This window comes from Fukomys damarensis, unplaced genomic scaffold, assembly GCF_012274545.1.
Source record: "Fukomys damarensis isolate Sample0158 unplaced genomic scaffold, DMR_v1.0_HiC HiC_scaffold_14, whole genome shotgun sequence".
Classification (NCBI taxonomy): Eukaryota; Metazoa; Chordata; class Mammalia; order Rodentia; family Bathyergidae; genus Fukomys; species Fukomys damarensis.
Genome location: NW_022900926.1, coordinates 31,208,046 through 31,232,252, shown reverse-complemented (window position 1 = coordinate 31,232,252; position 24,207 = coordinate 31,208,046). Strand labels below are relative to the sequence as shown.

Below are 24,207 nucleotides of genomic sequence, written 5' to 3'. Positions count from 1 at the left end.
AGAGAAAAGAGAATACCTGAAAGTCATTGCTTAATGACATCAATCAAATATGTGATGTATTATCTCTGTGTTCACATACAGATTGGAAATCTATCCACTTATTTCCTGTCTGTCAACACACCAAAATGTCCTAGAGACAGGCACCAGTCCCATGTGTAAAGCTGCTAGACTGCCCAGCCTTTTGGCGTAATTCATCGCTGTCACTGAGTGTTCCAGGTACTCACGCGCTGGGCTGTGCTGCAGATTGCTGAGTAACTGTCCCTTGTACCCTGCAGATGGGCTTGCACATTCTGTTTCAGCTTCTCTTGCAGGTGATCAGCACACTGGCCGATCAAAGTATCGCCCTTGACTTTCAGGTTGTTCAAACGGTCTTCAAAGCCAGCTATTTCTTCCATCATGGCCTGCAGAAATGCATCAAATAATAGAGCTTTCGTAAATCTCCTTTTCACTGGCAACAAATTATTCATAAGTAGAAAATATAAGGTCAATAATTTCATTGTTTAATACAGTTTATGAAAGGATTTTGCAACTTTATCTCCTTGATTGATTAGCAAATTTTTAAAAAGCATATGTATGTTTTGAAGGATAGTCTGCTAGGTAGCATTTAGGAGTTTAAGGGATTATGTACATAGAGAACGATTAAGTAACTTTCAGATAAGGTATTTCAGAGACATATCTGTGCATGATATTGTTACCAAACAAAAGGGCATCTATATATTTATCAGAGCTATAAAATATAATTCTGGTATAATTTTATCTAAAACAATTTAATTATGACTTAATCTAATTATACCACCACGTAACTTATTTAATGATCAATATCAAATTTCTGAAATAACTTAATATCTAATTATTGATTTACATAATATACAATTTACCTGTACTAATATTTGTATTAATGAAAATAACATTCACATTTATCATTTATTTAGCACCTGGTATGGCCCAAGAGTTTTATATAAGCCCTTTCAAATATGCATTGTCATTGTCACACAGATGAGAGTACTCAAGCTCAGAGAGGTCACAAATCATGCTGGCAGTAACACAGTAGTAAATGACAGAGCCCTCTGCCCCCGCTTTGGACATAGCTCTGTGGGTTCCAGCTGAAGCCAAGTCCCAGATGTGCATTCTCTAGTGAACATTCACATAGATTACTCAGAGAGGAAGAACGAACTTTTTAAATTTCAGGTTTTAATGAACTTACTGACGCTCATGATAAGTGACACATTTGGGCCCGGGATCGCCTGGGTTGACACATGGATATGTCCAAGGAAAATGTGGGTGCTGTCTCAGCAGTTCTGACTCATGTTTATCGTCAGTGGTGCTAGGTCGGAGGATACTATACACCCTCAATTGAAAAGAGCCATTTCATCTTCAAGGTGTAAGAGAATCACCATACCCTTAGGCGACTGAGGGGACAGACTGCCTTCTGGGTTGGCATCTCTTCAGTGTTTAGTGGAAAGTACAGTGGATGCGTTTCTATCCACATTTGTTAAAATAAAATTTTTTCCTCTGATGGGAATGCAGAGAGGCTTTCCTAAGGCATATTGTAGATAGCAGCTACATCTTGACTAAAATCTGTATTTCCCTTTAAGATCACCAATGAATGGTTCCATAAAACTGTGACCATCTGTCTTTTGGTACATGTCTCTACTAAAAATACACATTAGTAAAGATAAGAGACCTCAGATCAGTGTTGAATTTTATAGTTTACAGAATGCTTTCATGCATGATGGGATTATGACAGCAGTTATGACACGGGCTGGTATTGTTTCTGCCTTTACAAAGGTGAACAAGGAGCCTGGGAGTGGCTAAGTGTCCTCAGCTAGTCAGACTGCCAGTCTTCCATTCTGTGTCTGCCTGCATTTTTCTAAAATAAATGGCATCTCTTTGACAAATGACTCCATGAAGACTAAATACTGAGATAAAACCTACTAGTTAAGAAAAGTACAAAGCAGCCATGTTCAGAAGTTGAATGCCAGGATTCAACTATTCTTGATTTACTTGAGTATCAAGTTCAACTGTGCTCCACTGTCATTGTGCTTGAGGCTCAGACCTGACTTCTTAGGTGTAGTCATTATAATCCAGAGCTGTACTCACATGTGCACACACACACACACACACACATGCACACACACACACAGAAGCAGGACAATCAGAGCCATCCTGAGCTCAGCTCTGTAGAGACCACGTGTACCTTGTGGTGGGCCAGCTGCTGGGTAATTGTCTCTAGGCTGCTGGTCTCCAGAAGGTCAGGTGCCACCAGCCTGCCAGACATCTGCAACAACCACTTTTCCACCTCTTGGAGCTCACTGTTATAGTCTTCATGGTCTTTGACTTTCGCCTCCAGGCAGAGGACATGTTCCTGGAAAACAAGGTGTCTGTTAGAGGTAAATTACAAGCACCAAAGCCTACTCAAAAATGATTTTGTAGTTTCAAAACTCAGGGTAACTCATAGAGTAGGAAAGTATTAGGAATGGGATGGGGGGTGCAGAGTATATGCTCAGTATACACAAGGTCCTAGGTTCAATTTTCAGTGATCAATGAATCAATAAAAGGAAAATTATTAGGAATGGGGAAAAATCCATCTGTAGGCCGTTTATGCATCCATCCGTTGAAAGGAAAAACACTGACCAGTAGCAAATCATAAAACTGCCTGAGAGAGACAAAAGAGTCAGGGTGCACATTTTTGGCCAAACAATTGGTTTGGATCTCTGATCTCTCTTTACCTTTCCCATACTGCAGAGGTCCCGGTAATCCCTCTGAAGTTTGTCTACTTTGTCCTTTAAAGTAACATCTTGGACCAGATCCAGAAGAGCTTCCCCTTTCTCTCTCACTGAGTTGACTGATGGCTCATGGGACAGCACAGTTTGTTGCAATGACTTGAATTACAAGGGAAAAAAAATCAAAGCCAGCTTATTCATGTGAATTAAATGAATATGCACATATGTCAATGTCATGCAAGACATAACCTGCATCAGAGAAAGCTCTGGCACATTGTTTATGAATCAACAAGTGTGAAACATTAAAGAGAGATGATTCATTGTTGCTAATACAGTTTTAAACGTGGGACAGGAGAGCAGTTCATCGAACAGCATTTCATATGAAGAGATGAAAGCAGAGGAAAGAATTACATTTGACTAAATTTAACACAGTTCTATTTCTGTCTTATATTTCATTCCTTTCAACAAAGGAAATAGGAATCTCAATATAAAACAGAGGAAGGCCACCGTCCTTTGATTCTAAGTTCATGAAGTTTGTTCCAGCTTGAATTAGCTCCAGCTTGAATTAGATGTGATGTGAGGGAGGCAAAGTCCAGCTGCAACCTTGCTGAGATAAGCTAAAAGCACCATTTAAATACATCAAGACCCTGGTGCAGGGACAGGAGAATGGGTTGTCATTCTTATGTGACACCTTCAAAGACAAGCTGCCTGGCTTGGTACAGAGGCTGAGTGCAGAAATAAACATTTATTACAAAATGCTTCTGAAGGGAAATGCTTTGGGACAAGCCAGCACTCTGTACTTCCTAAAAACTCACTACATCGTTCTTATCCTTTTCTTTTTTCTTTTCTCTTTTTGGTACCAGGCATTGAACTCAGGGCCTCATGCTTGCCAGGCAGGCAATGTACCTCTGAGCTATAACCCTGACCCATTCTAGTCCTTTTTAAAACACAACTTATCTCCATATAAGCTTGGATAACTGATTCCAAATTATAAGTGGGTGAACTGAGTCTATATCATGATTAGTTATGTTTTCAGTGCTTTTATTCTTTCAAAAATTAATTTCTAAATTGTTTAGCGATGGTTAGAACTTTCTGTCAAATATAGTATCTCATTTTCAATTTACCACAGATCAGCTCAGATAAAAAAATCTATAGTTATAGGATCCAGATACCAGGGAGATTTACCTGGAGGATTTATATACCTGGATTGCAGATGGAAAAGGTCTTCACTTATTGATTGCTACATTCAATGAATTTATTGATACAACTTTTGGATATCAAATCTTTGAATGGACAAATAACTCCAAGGAGTTGTCTACATAGACAGTGTCACTCGCCATCAGCAGAACAGATTTATCAGAGCTGTTTTCCACCATCCGGATGGGTGGCACACGTCAGGAATGTTTTCCTCCTGTGTCATCCCTGCCCTTCACATGTATCTATTAATGGCTTACAGGCATTACCTTGTACTTAGATAGCTGAGCTTTTTTCTCATATAATTCCATTTTGGGTTCCTCAGGAATGTGTAGGATTTCCTGGTATTCTGCTATCCAACGAGTCAGTGCTTTACATTTATCAGAGAATTCCTTTGCTAAATGAAGACCTTTCTCCAAGGTCATGTGCTCTTTTCGCATGGTGCCAGTCAGTTCCTCCAGCTGTTCCACTCGATCGTGGATATCTTTTCTTAGCATCTCTGCCTCACCTTCCTCCAAATATTTAGCAGCCCTCTCTCCTTTTTCCCGGGCTGACTTCAACAAACTGTGGCCTTTCTCCATGTCTTTTAACAAAACCTGACAAAGACAGTGAAGAGGAAGCAAATAGAAGTTAGTCTTATTTGTTTCTTAAAGAAAAGACTTTTTAGGTACACCTATATTCCTTTAACATACAATTCTGAAATTTACTTCTAGGTCTGAACTTCCAAGAATCGGGAACTAACTCTCTCTCTTTCATTTTAATAGCTGTTTTGAAAGTTTTGATCAGTATATCATTTCCAAATCAAAAACTTAAAAAAGGCATTGGTTCATTATCTGAGTGCTCCCTCTTCCTCTCCCTCTCTCTTTCTCTCTCTGTGTCAAACTAGAATTTTGTTAACACTTCATGGACCTTCAGATGATGCTATTGCAAAAAGTTGAAAGCCAGGTTTTGACCTTAAAAGAGCTTGTCCACTAGTGTTTGGGGTGAAACAGTGAGGCAAGTATCACTAATTATACAGGGTCAGGATGAATGCACATGATTCCAAAGAGGCTGCTAATGAAAGAGAAAGGCCCAAGACAAGCCTGAAGAATGCATGCTTACCTCCAGGGTCTTCAACTTTTTCCCCATCATTGCTTTATCTATTTTATCAATTTTGACAGCCACATTCTTGAATTTTTTATGAGTAGAGTTATACCAATCAGAATAGGAACTGAGGGATAATTCAGATTCCTCCAAACTCTGGATCTCTTCTTCCAGGAATTTTATTTGTTCCTATGAAAGAAAAGAGAACATGGACCCCTGAGTGACAGCGCAGGGCCCTGGTCTTTGCGGATTGCTGTGCTTCTCCACTGGAGGCTAATGGAAAGAAGACCGTTTGGGCGTATAACATCGGCTGGCCCGCTCTCGACAGGCAGGGGGCGCTCACCAGCACATGGAGGAGCAGGGCCTGGTATCTGGAGGTCAGCTGGGTGGCCTGGCAGCCCATCCTGCTGTTTATGTGGCTCTCGTCCAGTATCTCCTGCGCTTTGGCTCCCACTTCCTCAACTTCATCTTTATGCGCAGTCACTTCTTCGTGCCACTTCTGAAATAATGTAAGAACCAGATGTGGAGACTCAATCCTAGCCACTGCTAACTGAGACAGAGACTCTACACTTCCTTCTTAGTGGAATAGTAGCTCAGCACGTGCTCGAATACATTTATTCTGAGATATGATTTCTAAAATATGTCAAAGCAAAGGTCTTACAACAACATGATAAAAATTGTATGCTTATGAGTTTGGATACTTCTAAATATATATTACAGTTTGCCTCAAAAGTGTTTTACGAAGCAATGTGGCACACATTTTACATCTTGTTTTACACTTAGATTGACTTTAAAACAGGTGGATAATGAAAAATCTCCCAAGGCATATGCATGAGTTTGGTTATACACATGGAAATTACATAATAGACTAAAAGTAATTATCAAATATGATTTTAATGTAGCATATTACAGCAATTTCATGTTAGAAGCACAAAATTAAATTAGTATAATGGTACTATTTATGTATCTTTACAAAACAAGGCAATGATGTAATATGGGAGGAAAACATAAGATGTTTTCATTAAAATACATTCTGTGAAAGACTGAACTACAAAATAAATGTAAGAAAAATGCTCCATTTAATTAACCTAAATTTTTAGATGAGTAGAAAGAGACTTTGCAAAATCCAAGTCTTGGACAAACAATTACTAAATACTAATTTAAAAAAATGATGTAAGGTAACTGCTGCTTTGACAAATATCAGGCTTTTCTAGGTGTTTGCAGTACCTTCATCTGATGTAGCTGTATCTCCTTGGTTGCCCGGTTAGACTGGCGTCCCAACCTGAGACTAACTTTCTCCTCCATCTTTTTAAGCCATCCATCTACTTTGTGGAACTTCTGCTCCATCAACCGCAGCTTGCTCACTACGCTGTTGAACTGTGTCCGAGTCTCAGACAGTCTGTGCTGGTAAGCCTGCCAGTCCTGCCGCAGTGACTCCAATGCGCGGTCCTCTGCCTGGGGGATGCCTGATATGATCACGTCCTCTCTGGTGTGCAGCACCGAATTCAGCAGTGCCTGTCCCTCTGCACAGTGCACTTGCAGCTCCTGCAGGGACAAAGGTAAGGCTGTCATGCTTCCCTCAGATTTCACACTGGCCCAGGCCAGTGCGTCTCACAAACCCATGGGGTAAGCCATTAGGAAAAACTGATTTTATCCTGTCCAATACCAGAAAAAAAAAATTGGCACCTAGCATTGAATTTCATTTCCTAAATTTAGAGAAAGAATTCTGAAAAAATTCCAATTAACATAATCAACACATAGCTCACCTTGCCCCATCAAATTTTTGTCAACATCTGAAACTTGATTCTCAGCCAAGAAGCAAAACTACTCATGATTAAAGGGCTATTGTTTAAAAGAATAGTCTAGGTGTATTATGGCTGGTAATCTGCTTGAAGCAGCTAAGGCATCTTGCTTTGACATTGAATAGCTCAATGTTACACTTGGGGCTGAGAACACAAAGACAGATCTTCTTTGTGTTAAGAAGGGAGCCTTTCCCAGGACTGTACTCTAGGGAATGTTGTGACCACAAGAAAGCTGGCCCTGGCACAAGACACACAAACCTGCAAGGACGGATCATCACACCCACCTACCAGGTGCTTCCAGGCACAAACACATCTCCTCTACCAAGGCTTGAGCCACAAAGATTTACCCTACAAAATTTGTTATGAACCAAGTCTTATGTAGCATAAGCTTAAAAGAAAATATAAAACGTATATTCGTTAGGATGTTGGCAAAACTGTTATTTCTAATCATTAAAAGTCAATTCATATTGACTTGATACCATCATCTAAATAAAAGGAACCCAGTCAAATCTCACCAAGAATGTTAAAAAGGTACCAACATGCTCAATTAAAATATAGCATTAGGAAAATGTTATTACTATCACATAGAACCTTTTGACATTGCTGACAGCTATCATTGTTTTAACAACAACAACAACAAAAACAACATAGAAATCTCTTATTGTCCAAACTGTTAGCACATTTTCCCTCAAGTATAATGTTACTTCCATAGCCATGAAATGACATGGGTATGAATAGGGAAACAGAAGAGCCATACATGTGGTAAAGTGGTCATCAAAATGGCCATAAACATGAAACTTTTTTCTAGTATTCTTAAGATTTCTTTCCCAGAGTAATTTTGTGCATCTTTCCCTCTAATTCAAGGTCAACAAGCTTTTTCTTTTTTTTTTTTTTCCTTGTGAAGGGCTTGATAGCGACTATTTTAGATTTGGTGGACCTTTTGGTCTTGTTACAACTGCTTAGTTCTGTCAGCGCGGCTCTGACACAGCCACACAGGACATCAGTGAGCAGTGAGTAGCAGGTGGCCACATGCCAGTAAAACTTTATTTAGAATGCAGACATTGTGGCCATGGACTGACCCCTACCTGAATTTATTAATCTTCCCAAATTATCACCTTTGTCATATTTTTCTACAAAACAGTTTTACCTGGTATACATATCCACATACCACCATTTTATTAACTAACTTATCATATACCTCATATTTCAAGTCTTTATGCTAAAGGGAAAAACGTGCTTTAATATTTAAATGTAGATATACATTCTGCAAGGCAAATTAGGTCATCGGTTTATAAAAAAATCATCTGTGACTGTGGTCCCCGGAGCTGGTGACCACACCAGTCCCCACACCAGTGGGAACGGGAAGGAGGACATCAGGATGCTGAAGGGCCTCTGTGGTGTACTTGGGGAATCACAGAGCTGCACTGCTGCTCCTGCCACCGGCGTCTTCCTGTTGTATTAACAAGTGGCAACTTTAAGCAGACAATTTAATTTAAGAACTAATTCCTGGGGCTACCAGGGATTAGAGTTAGGTTTGGTCCACATTAACCTGACTTAAGGGAAATATTTTCTTCTGACCAGAAGCAAGAGAAACATCTGGTGAGTAACCTATTGGCTGAGTTCCTACACAGAAGTTCAGAGTGCTCTGCAGGGGCCTGCCAGACTGTCTGGATGATGTACTGAGAAGTGCTATTTGGAGAGAAAAAAAAACAACTGTATTTAAATTACAATTTCTAACAATATCACCTATGGGCTATGTCCCTGGCAGATGAGGACATCGTATTCTTTGCAGGTGGGATGAATGAGATCCTTAAGTAAGCTAATGAAACTGTGATGCTTCTAACTTGTACTATTTATTTTCCTTGTGAGTAGGCCAGATATTTATTTAGAGAAGATTTTCTCCATCCTCTTTTAATTCTTATAACAACTCTTCAGAAGAAGCTGAATCAGAGAAGTTCTCTCTTGCCTGAAGTCACCCTTCTAGGGACAGGTCCCACGAGGATTAGAGTCTGAACTTCCTCACCTAGACTTGTTCTCTTGCCATTAGACCACACTCTATGAGACCTAGCAGAAATAGCCAGGAATGACATATGCTAGTGCTAGTCTTTGCTTTTTCCACCTTGTCCAAGCTGTAGGAATGTCATGCCACTGTTATCCCAGTTCTGATCAGGGTAAGGAGCACCTAATGAAGTTCCTACACACTACTGGTGGGACATGGACTGCCTTACCTGGCCTTTCTCCAATTCTTCACTATCTGTCTGTCTGTCTATCTATCTATCTATCTCAGATCTTTCTTTGGGAACTTCACTGCCCTCTACCTGCCTGTCAAGGCAATATTAAGGCCATTGCTTTGAGGCTACCATAGGATCCATCACATTAGTCTATTAGTGGTCCAGTTGCATTGCTTATAATGATCCACCTATGGGTTTGTGTCCCTCATCAGATTGCAAATTCCTCAAAGATAGAAGTGGTAACTTAATCACCTTTACATGAAGAAACCACCAAGTACTGCATTGTATCGGTATTCAGTTAATGCTGAATGAGTGAATAAGCAAACAGGTCATGATTGTACTCCCGTGTCTGGCAGTTCACCCTTAACTGCACCCTCCTAGCCTGAGTGCCAACACTTCCTCTAGCTCCTCTAATGCCTCTTTCTAGCACTCTGACCCTGGAGCTGGGCCCTCAGTGGTGTGGGAGTTTCTGACACCAGGTGGTGGCCAATAGTATTTGCATTAGTCTGACTTAAAGTGATGTCTCCTTCCATTGACTTCTGCTTTGACACATCTCCAAGTCTATCCTTTAGGGGGCGATAGGCAGGAGCATCCGTGGATACATAAATTAAACATCCTGTCAAGGCCTCCCCAAGTACTGAGTTCCCCAGTAGCCAGTCCTGTGTTCTAAACTGCCTCATAAACAATATTAATATGCACATATTACTGAGGTCTCAGAATGTTCCAGATCAAGCCTTACTGGAGTCACACTTCATATGCATTAGCTTTCCAGCTGGGTGTGGTGGTGTTGGCCTCTAATGCCAGTACTGGGGGTGGGGGCAATGAGGCAGGAAGACTGCAATCCAAGCCCAGATGGTTAATGTAATAACCTCGCCAGACGATATTGCAAAGTAAACACAGGGCTGAGGATGTAGCTTGGTACATAGGCCCTGGGCTCAATCCACAGTACAAAAAAAAAAAAGTATGAGCTTTCTGTAGCATTCAAGGTCATATTAGTTTCTCATTGCTTAAAATAATAAATCCATATTCAGAAGGAAGAATCTTTTGTTTTGGGGTTAAGTAGACTTTACCTGAAGGTCCCGCAATGTTGTCTCATGAGTGTGGGCATCTCCTTCAAGAACTGAATATCGGGCAAGATTTTCTTGTTCTTGTTCCAGCCAAGCTTCAAAGGCTTTTAGGTCTCTCTGGTACTCTTGGTGCAGGCGAACAAGTTTTTCAGACTTGGTTACTGCTTCCTATAATTAACATTTAAAGTGAGTGTGATACAAACACATTACTATGTGCAGGATCAATGCGCTTTAATAATCTACTCTTAGAATTTTAGAAAAGCACAATTACTAAATAATTGGATATCAAGAACTTCCTAGAAGAATGAACCTTTGAGATTTATGTATAAAATATGATATTTCAAGATTAAAAGGCTCCTAAAGATCATGTTGTTGTTGAATTAATTTACCAATCTCTGGATTTATAAAATGTAGCATAGACACACTAAAAACAAATTAGCTCTATTTTCATAATAATAATTTTGCCAATTAGAAATTAGACTCACTGTACAGTTTTCTGAACTTTGTCTAAACTTTCTAACCTGGATGGCCTCTTAAAAAGCATTTTTATTTTCTTTATGAGCCTTAGTTGAAGAATGATAAATATTATTGTGACTATGTCCTGCTTTGCAAACTCTTATCATCGGACATAATAGCACTTAGTTTTCACGATGAAGTTGTACAAAAATTTCCTGATATAGGTCCATTTCTAGAAACTTTTAGTTGAAAATTATTTTAATTTACTAATTTTTATATACTAGCAATAATTGAAAGAGTTTGTTGAGTTCTGCCACGTATGCCTTTATATCATTAAAGTTCATTGAGCTCAATTTGTTCTGTTTTTGCAAGGCTGACATTTAAAAGAAATCAGTGAGTCTCAGATGAGCCCAGCCCCACACCCTCGCACGTGAGCCCTACCTTGGCCCTCTCTTTGATGGCTAGGTATCGCTCCTGCAGATCCTGGAGCTCTAACTGGGTGACATAGTGCTCTGTCATGCTTGCTCTTTTGACTTCAATGGTCTCCAGCAGGCTACTGTGACTCAGCACTTCTTCATTTAATAGCTAGAGTACATTTTTAAAAAAATAAACAGTTACTCATGTACCATCCTACCAATGATACTGCTAAAATTAAAATATTTTAATTGTACAGTTGGCAAGTGACCTCAGGTCATCTACCCATCCATCCATCCATCCATATACACATTTACATATCTATCTGATATAGATGTGTGTACAAAAATGTATTTTTGTGTGCCTGTCTACATGATTTTATAATTTCTGGTCCAGAATTTTCTCTACGGTACTAACTCCTAATTAGCTACTTTATAGTTCTACTTGAATATCAAACTTCTTATAGCCAGAAGTGGGACTCTGATTCCCACGCCATGTCCATTTTGCCCATTGTCGCTCTATCCCTTACTCTTTTCTTCACATGGCAGCCTAAATGAATTAGGACTGAAAATGCAATCATGTCACTCCCCAGCTGGAGACATCACTTATCTTCTCAGCTGTGGCAGGATCAAGCAGAACATCTTTGGGAACGCCAACGTGGTGATAAGTGATCAGATCCCAGCCCCTTTCCATGCGCACCTCCAGGTACCCCCTCCCCTGCTTATTCTCTGCTCCAGTAACACGCTGCCTTTCTCCCCCCTCCCTCCTGCACTGGGTCCTTTCACTTCTCAAGACCTGCAGGCATGCTGCTTATTCTGTCTAGAGCTGTCTTTCCCTAGCTCTTCCCAAGCTGATTTCAGGGCAGCAAACCCTAGAGGGTACAACTGTCCAACCCTTTGGCTCACCTGTGCCACATTAAGTGAAGAGAAATTGCCTTGGGCCATGTAGTATATTATACAGTTAATGTATACAAAGAACAAACTTTCCTTTCTTTTTTATATTTTTATTATAACATCAAAATACATCAACATAAATACAAAATTAGTGGGATATTTGACTTGGTTTTTGTTTGACTTATTAAATTATTTTACAAAGTAACAGAAGCTCAAGTTTATTAATTAAATAAGAAAACTTACATGTTTAGTTGATAACAACAAATATCCGGCTTCACAGTGTAAGGAGGGTGGTATTACAGGTGGTGATTGCATTCTGCTCGGCAAACTCATGGAAGTGCATGTAATGTCTGATCAGTGCAGATGGTGACGGGACTGGTCATGTGTGGTGGGCTCAGGAGGTGAAGTTGGTACTGCCCTGCACGTCCCTATACAGTGCTGCACTGTCCCCCACACACGCCTCACACAAGCACCCGAAAAGCAAGTCATGAAAAATACCACAGAAAAGCATGTAACACTGTCAAGAGTTTACAATCCAAGAGGGGGGTTTTTTTTCAGCTGCCTGCCTGCCTGCCTGCCTGCGATCACCCGGTGGCATGCGCGCGAGCTCCCGGCCTACGCGACAACAGACCCAGGAAGGAAGGTAGCCGCGCAGGCGCCCTTGAAACACCCACACGACGCCCCCCCCCCGTTCTCAAAACTCCTGATCGGGCCAGTCCTTAGACCAACTCTGCAGAGGCATAGGTTCCCATGAAGGGTAGTTTTCTGAGCTCCGAACTTTGAACATCTTTAAAGAAAGGGCAGGGGAAACCTGTAATAGAACGGAGTGGAGTTCAACCTTGAGGGTAAGGAAACTAAAGTTAGGCCTTATAGATTGTGTTCAGTCTCAGTCGGGAGGAACAGCCATTGGCTAGCTAAGACCAGGGGATGGGGTTCCGCATATGACTGTGCATGTGGTATAATATGAGATCAGAGATAGCCTGAAAGAGGACCTTCAAATTCTTTTTCTTTCCCTCTCTCTTGTCTCTTTTTTCCTCTTTCCACCCTAAAATTTCTTTCTTTTTTCTGTCCTGTCTCTCCAACTCAGTCTCTTGCTCCACCATAGTGTCCCTCATCTCCCTTTTTATTCCAGTTCCTGAAGAACTCAGACTTCTTTTTTTATTTTTTGTTTTTAGGACGGGTTTCTCTTTATGTTCTTTTCTCCAGTCATTTTACCTCACTCATGGCTCTGTACCTTCAAGGGAAGGCAAGCGCCTGTTACTGTTAAGGGGATATATTCCTGTCCTTATTCCTGCACTCTCTCTATCCCCCCTGAACTTAATAGCTTTGTAAAGATAGTAAGGTAATTCTACAACCTCTGGATTCACTTCAAACCTGCTCTAATTCTTTCACTTATCTAATCCTCTTGTTCTAAGTCGAACCCCCCATCCTAAATGGTAAAGATGCCATATTGAAAAGAATATTCACTGCAAACATACTATGAGCTGCTTCTTGAAATTAATCTAATTCACATGAGTTAAAGGTGATACATTAATGACTACCATAAGTGGTCAGTTGGCAAGCTGTGCCTGATCCTATTGGGCTGCTGAATGTATCAATTGGGACAAAGAGTGGTGATTGATTTAAAGAGTTGTTTTCTCTGATATTATGAAAACGAGAATGTCTATGAGTCATTAGAAACTCAAAAGCTAAAACGCAACTATATTAGGAAGATTTAAGTAATACCCAGAAATTAAAGAAGGACAACCCAACAATAAAAATAAAAATGAGAAAACACTTAAGCAAGACACAAAAACAAATATCCAGTTCACCAATAGCAAATAGTAGGACAAATGAGGATGAAAAGTCTGATAGTGAACCAACAGGACTCCCTGGACCCATAGCACAGGAGGTAACAAAATTGATCAATCAGGCTCTAGAAAAATTCAAATCAGAAATAATTTCCCAGCTAGCCAGAGAGATGATGAGCAAAATAGAAGTCATGATTCGAGACTCTAGAGCAGAAACTGAGAAAAAAATAGATGAGCTCAAGACTGTGATAGAAGCCATGAAGACTCAGCATAAGAAAGACATGGAAACAATGAATGCCCAACAGAGGAAAGAAATGGAATCCATAAAACAGATTCAAACAGATATCCAGGAGATTAAAAACTCTATTGAAAGTGTACGAAACAGAATAAAAGATTGCGAAGATAGAATTTCAGATATAGAAGATAGGATAGCAGTCAGTGACCGTGAAAAAAGAGGTCTATTAAAAACAGTAAGGGATCATGAGAAATCAATCCAACAACTCCTAGACGATACAAAGAAAAATAACATAAGACTGATAGGAATTCATGAAAAAACAGGAGAAAACACAAATGATATAAAAAAGCTCTTCACAGAATTAATGACAGAAAACTTCCCAAACAGAAGGGAAGAATTAGACATACAGATAAGTGAGGCATATAGAACCCCAACTAGCCACGATCAAAAAAAATCTACACCTAGACATATAATAATCAAGATTCCAGAAATCCAACAGAAAAACAAAATACTACAAGCAGTAAGAGAAAAGAAACAAATCACATGCAAAGGGAAGCCCATTAGAATCACAGCAGACTTTTCAACACAAACCCTTAGGTCAAGGAGAGCCTGGAGTGAGGTATTCCAAGTCCTAAAAGAAAAGAATCTCCAACCTAGACTTTTGTATCCTGCAAAACTCTCTTTCAAAATAGATGGGGAAATAAAATACTTCCACGACAAAGAGCACCTGAGAAATTTCATGAACACCAAACCAGCACTGCAAGGAATTCTAAACAATATCCTAGAAAAGGACAACGAAATTCACAATAACATGAGGCCCAACAGACCAAATCAAATAGGCAAGGCAAGAAACTAAAAGGAGATGGGAGAAAAAGTAAAAAGAGTCAACAAATGGACAAAAACATGACAAGAATAAGTCAAAATATATCAGTTGTAACCATCAATGTTAATGGCCTCAATTCACCAATCAAGAGAAACAGATTGGCAGAATGGATTAAGAAGCAAAATCCAACAATATGTTGTATACAAGAAACACACCTAGTGCAAAAGGAAGTCCATAGACTGAAAGTGAAAGGATGGAAAACAATTCTCCATGCGTCAGGAGTCCAGAAAAAAGCAGGGGTAGCAATCTTATTCTCAGATAAAGTAAATTTCAAACCAAAACTCATTAAGAGAGACAAAGAAGGACACTACATCCTTGTAAAGGGAACAATTCAAGAGGAAGAGCTGACAATCATAAACATATATGCACCAAATATAAATGCCCCCAACTATATAAAACAAATATTAAGTAACATGAAAAACCAAATAAGCACTAATACAATTGTAGTGGGGGATTTAAATACCCCACTATCACAAATTGACAGATCTACTAGGCAGAAAATCAACAATGAAATAATAGAACTGAACCAAGCTTTGGAACACATGGACTTAATAGATGTTTATAGAGTATTCCACCCCCAAAAACCAGAATATACATTCTTTTCGGCTGCACATGGATCATTCTCCAAAATAGACCACATACTGGCTCACAAAACAGGTCTAAATAAATGCAAAAAAATTGAAGTCATCCCCTGTTTATTATCAGATCATAGTGCAATCAAACTAGACATCAATAGCACAAGAAACTATAGAAACTTCACAAGCACATGGAAACTGAACAACACTCTCCTAAACAATCAATGGATTACAGAGGAAATTAAAGAAGAAATTAGACAGTTTTTACAAATAAATGAGAATGCCAATACAACATACAGGAATCTTTGGGACACAATGAAAGCAGTTCTACGTGGAAAATTCATAACATTGAATGCCCACACTAGGAAAACAGAGCGGGCTCAAATAAACAACTTAACGATGAAACTTAGACTCCTAGAAAAACAAGAGCAAGAAAAACCCAAAGCTCGAACAAGAGAGGAAATTATAAAGATCCGAGCAGAAATCAATGCAATTGAAATTAAGAAAACGATACAAAAAATAAATGAAACAAAGAGCTGGTTTTTTGAAAGAATAAATAAAATTGACAAACCCTTAGCTAATCTTATCAAAAAAAGGAAAGAAAAGGCTCAGATCCATGCAATTAGGAATGAAAAAGGCGAAGTCACAACAGATCCGAAAGAAATCCAGAGGATCATGAACACCTACTTTGAGAACCTGTACTCTAATAAAATGGAAAACACAGAAGAAATGGACAGATTTCTAGATACTTATGAATTACCAAAGTTGAACGAAGAAGATAAAAACATTTTAAACACCCCAATCACAATCAGTGAAATTGAAAATGTAATTAAAAACTTACCAACAAAGAAAAGCCCAGGCCCTGATGGATTCACTGCTGAATTTTACAAGACATTTAGAGAAGAACTACTACCATTACTCTTCAAACTTTTCAATGAAATTGAAAGAGAAGCTATACTTCCAAATTCATTCCTGGAAGCAAGTATCACTCTGATTCCCAAACCAGAGAAAGATACAACCAAAAAGGAGAACTACAGACCAATCTCCTTAATGAATATAGATGCAAAAATCCTTAATAAGATACTAGCAAACAGAATACAGAGGATTATTAAGAAGATCATCCATCATGACCAAGTCGGATTTATTCCAGAGATGCAAGGGTGGTTCAACATACGAAAGTCAGTGAATGTAATACATTATATTAACAAAGTCAAGGACAAAAACCATATGATCCTCTCAATAGATGCAGAAAAAGCATTTGATAAAATTCAACACCCATTCATGATAAAAACCCTGCAAAAAATTGGAATAGATGGTCTATACCTCAATTTAATAAAGGCTATTTATGAAAAACCATCAGCCAACATCATATTGAATGGCCAAAAACTGAAAACCTTCATGTTAAAATCAGGAACAAGACAAGGATGCCCACTATCGCCACTTCTCTTCAATATAGTTCTGGAAACATTAGCCACAGCAATTAGACAAGAGAAAGAAATTAAAGCAATAAAGATAGGAAAGGAAGAAGTTAAACTATCATTATTTGCTGATGATATGATACTCTACATTGAAGATCCAAAAAACTCCACCAAAAAACTTCTAGACTTAATTGACAGATTCAGTAAAGTATCTGGATACAAGGTGAATACCCAAAAATCAATAGCCTTTCTATACACAAATAACAGACAGACAGAAAGAGAAATAAGGGAAAAAATTCCTTTTACAATAGCATCCAAAAAAATGAAGTATCTAGGAATCAATCTAACAAAAGAAACAAAAGATCTCTACACTGAAAACTACAGCACTCTGAAAAAAGAAATCGAAGAGGATATAAAAAAATGGAAAGATATCCCCTGCTCCTGGGTAGGAAGAATCAACATAGTGAAAATGGCCATACTACCGAAACTGCTATATACATTCAATGCAATGCCAATTGAAATTCCAACACTATATTTCACAGAACTAGAAAAAAGAATCCAAAAATTCATTTGGAACCACAAGAGACCTAGAATAGCAAAAGCCATTATAGGCAACAGTCACATGGCACCAGGTGTAACAATTCCCAATTTGAAACTATACTACAAAGCCACTGTGATAAAATCAGCATGGTACTGGCAAAGAAATAGGCCTGAGGATCAATGGAACAGACTGGAAGACACAAAAACAAATGCAGATGTACTCAGCTACCTCATCTTCGACAAAGGAGCTCACCATCCTCAGTGGAGGAAAGATAGCCTCTTTAATAAATGGTGTTGGAAAAACTGGATATCAACCTGTCACAGATTAAAATTAGACCCTTATCTTTCGCCATGCACTAAATTAAAATCCAAATGGATTAAAGATCTAAATATTAAAACAGAAACATTAAACTTGCTGGAAAGTAAGTTAGGCAGAACTCTGGAAGACATTGGTATAGGAAAAGACTTTATGAACAAATCCTCAGTAGCACGGGAACTAGCAGAAAGAATCAACAACTGGGATCTCATCTTACTAAAAAGCTTCTGTACTTCAAAAGAAACCATTAGCAGAACTAAGAGACAATCTACAATGTGGGAAAAAATTTTTACCAGCTGTACCTCAGACAAAGGACTATTATCAAGGATATATAAAGAACTCAAAACAATCAGTCCCCCCAAATATAAAGACCCGATCCAAAAATGGGCATCCGAAATGAACAGACATTTCTCATACAAAGAAGTGAAAGCAGCAAGAAAATATATGAAAAAATGTTCCACATCACTGGTCATTCGAGAGATGCAGATGAAAACAACACTGAGATTCCACCTCACCCCACAAAGAATGGCTGCTATCAAGAAATCACACAATAACAAATGTTGGCGGGGTTGTGGGGAGAAAGGAACCCTCCTCCATTGTTGGTGGGAGTGCAGACTAGTGCAACCACTATGGAAATCAATATGGAGATACCTCAAAGAGCTTGGACTGGAGGTTCCATTTGACCCAGCCATCCCTCTGTTGGGTATCTTTCCAAGAGAACTAAAAGAATCATATCACAGAGAAGTATGTGCACCCATGTTTATAGCGGCACAGTTTGTAATAGCTAAATCTTGGAAACAACCTATTTGCCCATCCGTTGGAAACTGGATAAAGAAGTTGTGGTTTTTCTATAAAATGGAATATTACTCAGCCATAAAGAGCGAGAGAATAGATTCATTCATAGGAAAATGGATACATATTGAAGATATACTCCTAAGTGAAATAAATAAGTCCCACATGTGTAAATACCAAATAGTTTCCCTGGTGTGAATATTCTGCAACAATGCATAAGATTCTAATAAGATTACTGACATTTAGAAATGGGAGGAAAGGAGCTAAAGGTGTAGGGAAGGTGTGATACGTAGGGGAAGAACAAAAAGGGAAAAGAAAAAAATGTGAGAGAATGAAAAGATGAAAATAAAGTGTTTGTAGATGGGGAGGGGAGGAGGGGGTGAAGGGAGGGCAGAGGTAAGGGGAAAAAATGAGAATCAAGACTTGCCATGTAAAGGTACATGATCCCAACAATGAATGTAACTGTACTGTATCCCTAAATGTACCAATAAACTCAATAAAAAAAAAAAAAAGAGTTTACAATCCCATGGGACAGAGTTACCAGCTGTCCAGGGTCACATGTGGCCCATGGGCCGTGGGTTGAACACACTTGCTTTAGGGAGTGTCTACATGTTTCCTGTTCCAAAGAGCTCTTTCACCCTACCTTAAAATTGAGCATTAGCTTTTCCAAATTAATCTTTCAAACTGCACTACTTTTCTTCTTCATAGTACTTACTAGTCACAATTTTTTTATTTGCATGCTTATTGTCAAGTGTATGTATCCTCACTGAAATACAGCTCTTGCCTATTTTCTTTACTAGAATGAGCATACCGCCTGCACATAGTAACTGGTCAATAAATACTAACTGAGTAGGGGAATATCATAATTAACTAGGAGTCTGTTCAAATTCAGGGAAGAGAATAGATCAGCAAGTATTAGTGGTTATGTCAAGGAGGAAGGACCCAAATGAACACAAAGTGAGAATTCCACGGCTTGAAAACTTTCTCTGTGTTCGTTATGATAGTCTGATGATGGATATACCATGGAATAAGACTGACGCTATAAAATGGAAGTTCCAAAAGTTTGCTGATACTATTATCAGTAAAATGTGAAGAACATACTTATAATGCTTTTATTTTAAAAAGCTTGACTGATATCACTACACAAATATAATCATGTGCAACAGTGCTAATTCAGAAGAATGTGCTGTAAATGAAGCATTTTTACATCTTCACAATAAGCAGGCTGAATATATTAAAGATATTCAAATAGCTAAATTTTAAATCGTGTGTATTGTAAGATGTGTGTATACAATTGCCGTGGTATAGAATATTTTCACTAACAAAATCCACAAAAGTCTGGTTTAAGGAACCATTAGAAATTAGAGAACAAGGCAGAAGCTCGAGGGTCATTTACCTATGCATGCAGCCCGAGCACATAGATCAGTACACCTTCATTGGAGTGTGGGGTTCTAAAGAAGCCCTAAGAGATTAAAGCCAGTCTGAAAGCAGCTCTAACCTTGGCTTTCCCGAGAGCCGTCACTTTCTGTCGCAGCTCTGCACACTTCCTCTCGGATTCACTTAGGTTGGCTTCCATGCTATCCATCCAACCAGAAAACTGTCGAACATCATCCTGATAACTGGTCCATTTTGAAAGGGCTCCTTCGAGTTGACTGAAAAGGATTTGAGAGGTCAATAATTTCCGCTGAGAATCCTTGTAAGCCTGGCTTCTGCCATTGTGTCTGTTCCATCCCCTCTGGCCGGCAGAGGGCCCAGACTGCAGGAAAGGGGCTGGTGTGGCAGGGACACAAGGCCAGGGCTTATCAAAGCTGAGCCCAGATCTTTGGTGAAAACAGCCTCCGGAAGTAAGGGATGGTGAAATCCAGGCTGACAGGCAGAAAGGTGGGACAGAACACAAACCAAGAGGCAGTGACAAGGGGATACCAGCTGCCGGGAGAGGCCTGAAGGTGAACCGAGAGTGGGTCTTTTCTAGAGCCAAATCTTTGGACAGTAAATCGATATTTTGTCAAGTTCAACAGGATATTCAGAGTAACAGAGAAAGAAAGGGTTTCTAACAGAAAGAAGGAAAAATAAGCACAAGTAACCATCTTGCACGAGATTAATAAGCTGAAAATCACAATGGAAAAAGGGTAGTATTTCCCAAATTGTTCTAAATACTATCCTACAGACAAACACTTCCTTGTTTCAACACCCATCTTATATGTTTAATTCCATTCATCATTTGACTCTGATTTCGCTATCACGAGCTGGGTTCTTCTGTAGCACACTATGTGAGTGCCATACCCTCACACAGGGTACCATAGTAAAATGTCACCTGGGGCCCTAGGTCTCTCAGACAGAGGACACTCTGGTCTTGGAGGCACCTCAGCTTGACAAGGAGGGCCAGGGACTGTCACTCTCCTCGGGGAAGGTGTCAACTGCCCCCCTGACTTCTGGGAGTTTGTTTATGATAACCCCGAGTGTGCTCCCAAGCTCACGGTGTGCAGCAGCTTCCAGGGTCACCCCCAGCCAGGTCAGTCCCAGCTGCCCCGTGGGGATCTGTTTGATGATATGCGAGCCTTTCTGGCTGCCTTGCTTCTTCATCTCTCTGTCCTACTCTGTCTCTCTTGTATCTCCTGGTAACCTCTCCAATAAACTACTTGGTTTTAATAAAAATATCTTTATATTATAAAGCATTTATATATCGTTTGATTTTTAAGCAGTGAACAGAAATAACAGAGATGTTCATTGTTAGCTAGGTATATTAAAGCATAGGCACAGTATTGCAGGTCAGCCTCGATGCAAGGTTATACCTGCCTGTTTCATTTGCTCTTTGAAGAAAAAAAAAAAGAGGGAGGAGAGAAGAGAAAGGAAAAGAAAAGAAAGAAGAGGGGGAAATGATAACAGATAATGACAAGAATTGTCTGTGACTGAAATATCATAATTATCTAGTGATGGCCTGGTGGCCCTTGGGTGGGGCTTCACTTGCCTTTTACAACGAATTGCTGCAGACAGGAGGGAAGCCCACATGTCCTTGACACCCTGCAGCTGCTGCTGAATGACAGGAAGGCCTTCTGGGGAGGTGTTTTGCAGGACATACTCCCCCCTGGTCGCTATCATTTTCATGTGAATCTCTTTTTCCTGTTTCACTGATAACAAAACCTGAAAAAACAAACGTAGAGGCTCTTGTTAGAGAAGGATATGCCTCCGTGCCACGGAGCTTTCCCAGGAGGTCTTGCTGATGTGCACCAGTCATCGGACACCTGCTGGTCTATGTGTGGATTTCATATCGCAGAGCTCAAGTCTTCTCTGAATAATCCTTTTCTTCCACTGCTGTTTCATTTTACTGGTTTCAACAAAGAGAAAGTATAGTACGGAATTCATTAATTTTCAAAGGTCACAGGATGAAGAGCTTCTAAATGTTAAAGTATCTAGCAAAACAAATCTATGGAAATATATTATATGAGGTATGATAAAAAATACAGTGAAGGTTTAAATTTTAAAATTTATTACAGTACAGGATACATTGCCATTAATAACCCTCTAAATATTCCCTGTTGCTTTGAACACACTTGTCCCATTATTCTTGCTACTTTCTGAAGCCGTTCTGGAAATACTCTTTCATGGGTGTCTTTAGTTGCACTGTCCAGGTACCTCGATGTCTGAAATCAGTTTTAATTAATCAATTCCTTTCACGGTCATTTTAACTTTGGGGGAGAGCCAGAAGTCACATGGTGCTAGATCTGGTGAACAAGGCGAGTGAGGCTACACTGTAAAGTTTTTATGAGTTCCATTAGATGGCACTTGGAAGCAGCGTTCTCTGTGCTTTTTATCCCAGTCCATAAAGACACGCAGGAAAGAGAACTTCCAGAAAGTGGCAAGAATGATTTGATAAGTATGTCAAAAGTCAGGGGGGAGTGATCGTTACCTAATAAATAAAAAAATTGAAACAACCTTGGTATATTGTGAACACATCTTATCTAGTATATATTTCAAATTCTCCATAAACACTATTCCTTTGTACATGAGAAGGAAGTTTAAATTCAAAGTCATAAACTAATAGTATCCCCTAAAAGATAAAGTGTTATTTCTCTTCCTAATCTGGATCTTGGACATTGGCATGGTCTCCAACCTCAGTTCCACCTTTTGTATCCTCACGTCTATAAGGAAGAACAGAGAGAAATTTCTCACATACGATGCTATTTCTTTTCTCTAGATTTTCTTACACTTTCCCCTTCCCTGGTACCATTGTAGTAAATCTCCACCCAGTCATCTTCACCAGAATAGCTCCTGCTATCGTTTTGAGGTCAGACTTCTTAAGAAACCACATCCATGCTCGCAGGTCCCCTCCTGTGTGTTTCTATACCACTTGTTTGCATGCCCCCATCTGTTACCATTGTCTCCTGAAAATGAAATTCTTGAGGACAAAAGTCACCTCTTTTTTTCTGTACCAGGGATTGAACTCGGGTCCTTGCACTTGCAGGGCAGGCCACGGAACTGCTGAGCTAAACCCCCAGCCCAAATGTGAAATTTTCTTTTTTATTTTATTTTATTTATTTTTTTGGTACTGGGGATCAAACTCAGGTCCCTGTGCTTCCAAGGCAGACAGCGGAACCACTGAGCTAAATCCCCAGCATGTCACCTCTTATTTACCTTTGATTCCTTGGTGTTGAGACAAAATGAAAGTCTCCTGGAAGGTACCCAGGGTACAAGGGAAAAGAAATGAATGCAGATCAGTTACTCTCATTGCAAATGCAAAACAGAACTGACACATTAGGGTGAGAAAAGAATGGAGTACACGAATCTCTTAAACAGCTTGTAAGAAAGTAACCACGTCTGGGTTTTACTTTAATTTTTATAGAGCATTTGTGGGGGATTATGTCCAGGGTCAATTAATGCAGGAATGCACAGGTGTGCCCACGCTTTGTAACCAGTATCCCACTCCCAGAACATCATGAGATTTCTCATAGATAAAGTGTGATGCATTCACTCCAGGTGGACAGAACTTGAGGGAAACAAATTCTGTAAATGAAAGATCTCTGAAAGTGCCCACCTCCAGCTTGAGCACCCTGCTGTCTAGCACGCTTTTGTCAGATGTCGGGTGGCAGTAAGAATCCAATGTGTGAACTGCATCTGTCATCCAGTCTTGTAATTCTTTAATCCCGAGGGAGAACTGATTATGCTCTGCAACAGTTCTATCCAGTCTGGACACTTTCTCCTGGAAATGACAGAAACAGGTTTCTAGCTGTCCACTCCAGAGATGCCCCAGCCCCAAGCAGCCCAAGAGGGAAAATTCACAATTTGTTTCACGTTACGCCAGTCAGTCATAGTTGCATATGCTGCACAGATAAGATGCAAGTGGATTCATCTACAAAGAATCACTTAAAAAAATAATAACCTGACAATTCATACTTTTCCTGAATTATACATACAATGGATTTATGTATTTCACTGACATAATAATTGTACATATGTACATATGTAAAATATGATATTTCAGTACATGTATATAAGGTATAAAGAATATGTCTAAATTTTAAATGTTGAGCCGAGGAATGTGTTTTTTACTGATTAATTATTAGTATCCAACATGGCGAAGATTTTATAAGAGTAGTTCATAGCTTGTAAAGCATTCAAATATGTGTTATTTTTTATTCATTTATTTATTTTTTTGGTACTGGGGATCGGATCAAACTTGGGTCCTTGAACTTGCAAGGCAGGCAGCAGAATCACTGACCTAAATCCCAGCCCAACTTTTGATATCTAAGTATACACAAACAAATGAACAGAAAATTGTTCTTAATTCGTTCCTTCTT

The 24,207-nt window shown here is 39.4% G+C and overlaps 1 protein-coding gene across 1 annotated transcript in view; it reads right to left on the bottom strand.

Annotated features, from left to right (window-relative positions):
- LOC117285974 (nesprin-1-like) overlaps positions 1-24,207 on the bottom strand; it is a 92,252-nt gene that overhangs the window by 9,704 nt on the left and 58,341 nt on the right. The window contains exons 29-40 of the mRNA XM_033763162.1: positions 23,445-23,609; positions 21,381-21,553; positions 19,911-20,064; positions 10,998-11,141; positions 10,104-10,268; positions 6,228-6,545; positions 5,344-5,499; positions 5,019-5,189; positions 4,187-4,513; positions 2,730-2,882; positions 2,198-2,365; positions 225-401 (exon numbers count right to left, since the gene is read on the bottom strand). Of these exons, the coding sequence (XP_033619053.1) occupies positions 225-401; positions 2,198-2,365; positions 2,730-2,882; positions 4,187-4,513; positions 5,019-5,189; positions 5,344-5,499; positions 6,228-6,545; positions 10,104-10,268; positions 10,998-11,141; positions 19,911-20,064; positions 21,381-21,553; positions 23,445-23,609 (2,271 nt within the window). The remainder of the gene's footprint in view (positions 1-224; positions 402-2,197; positions 2,366-2,729; positions 2,883-4,186; positions 4,514-5,018; positions 5,190-5,343; positions 5,500-6,227; positions 6,546-10,103; positions 10,269-10,997; positions 11,142-19,910; positions 20,065-21,380; positions 21,554-23,444; positions 23,610-24,207) is intronic.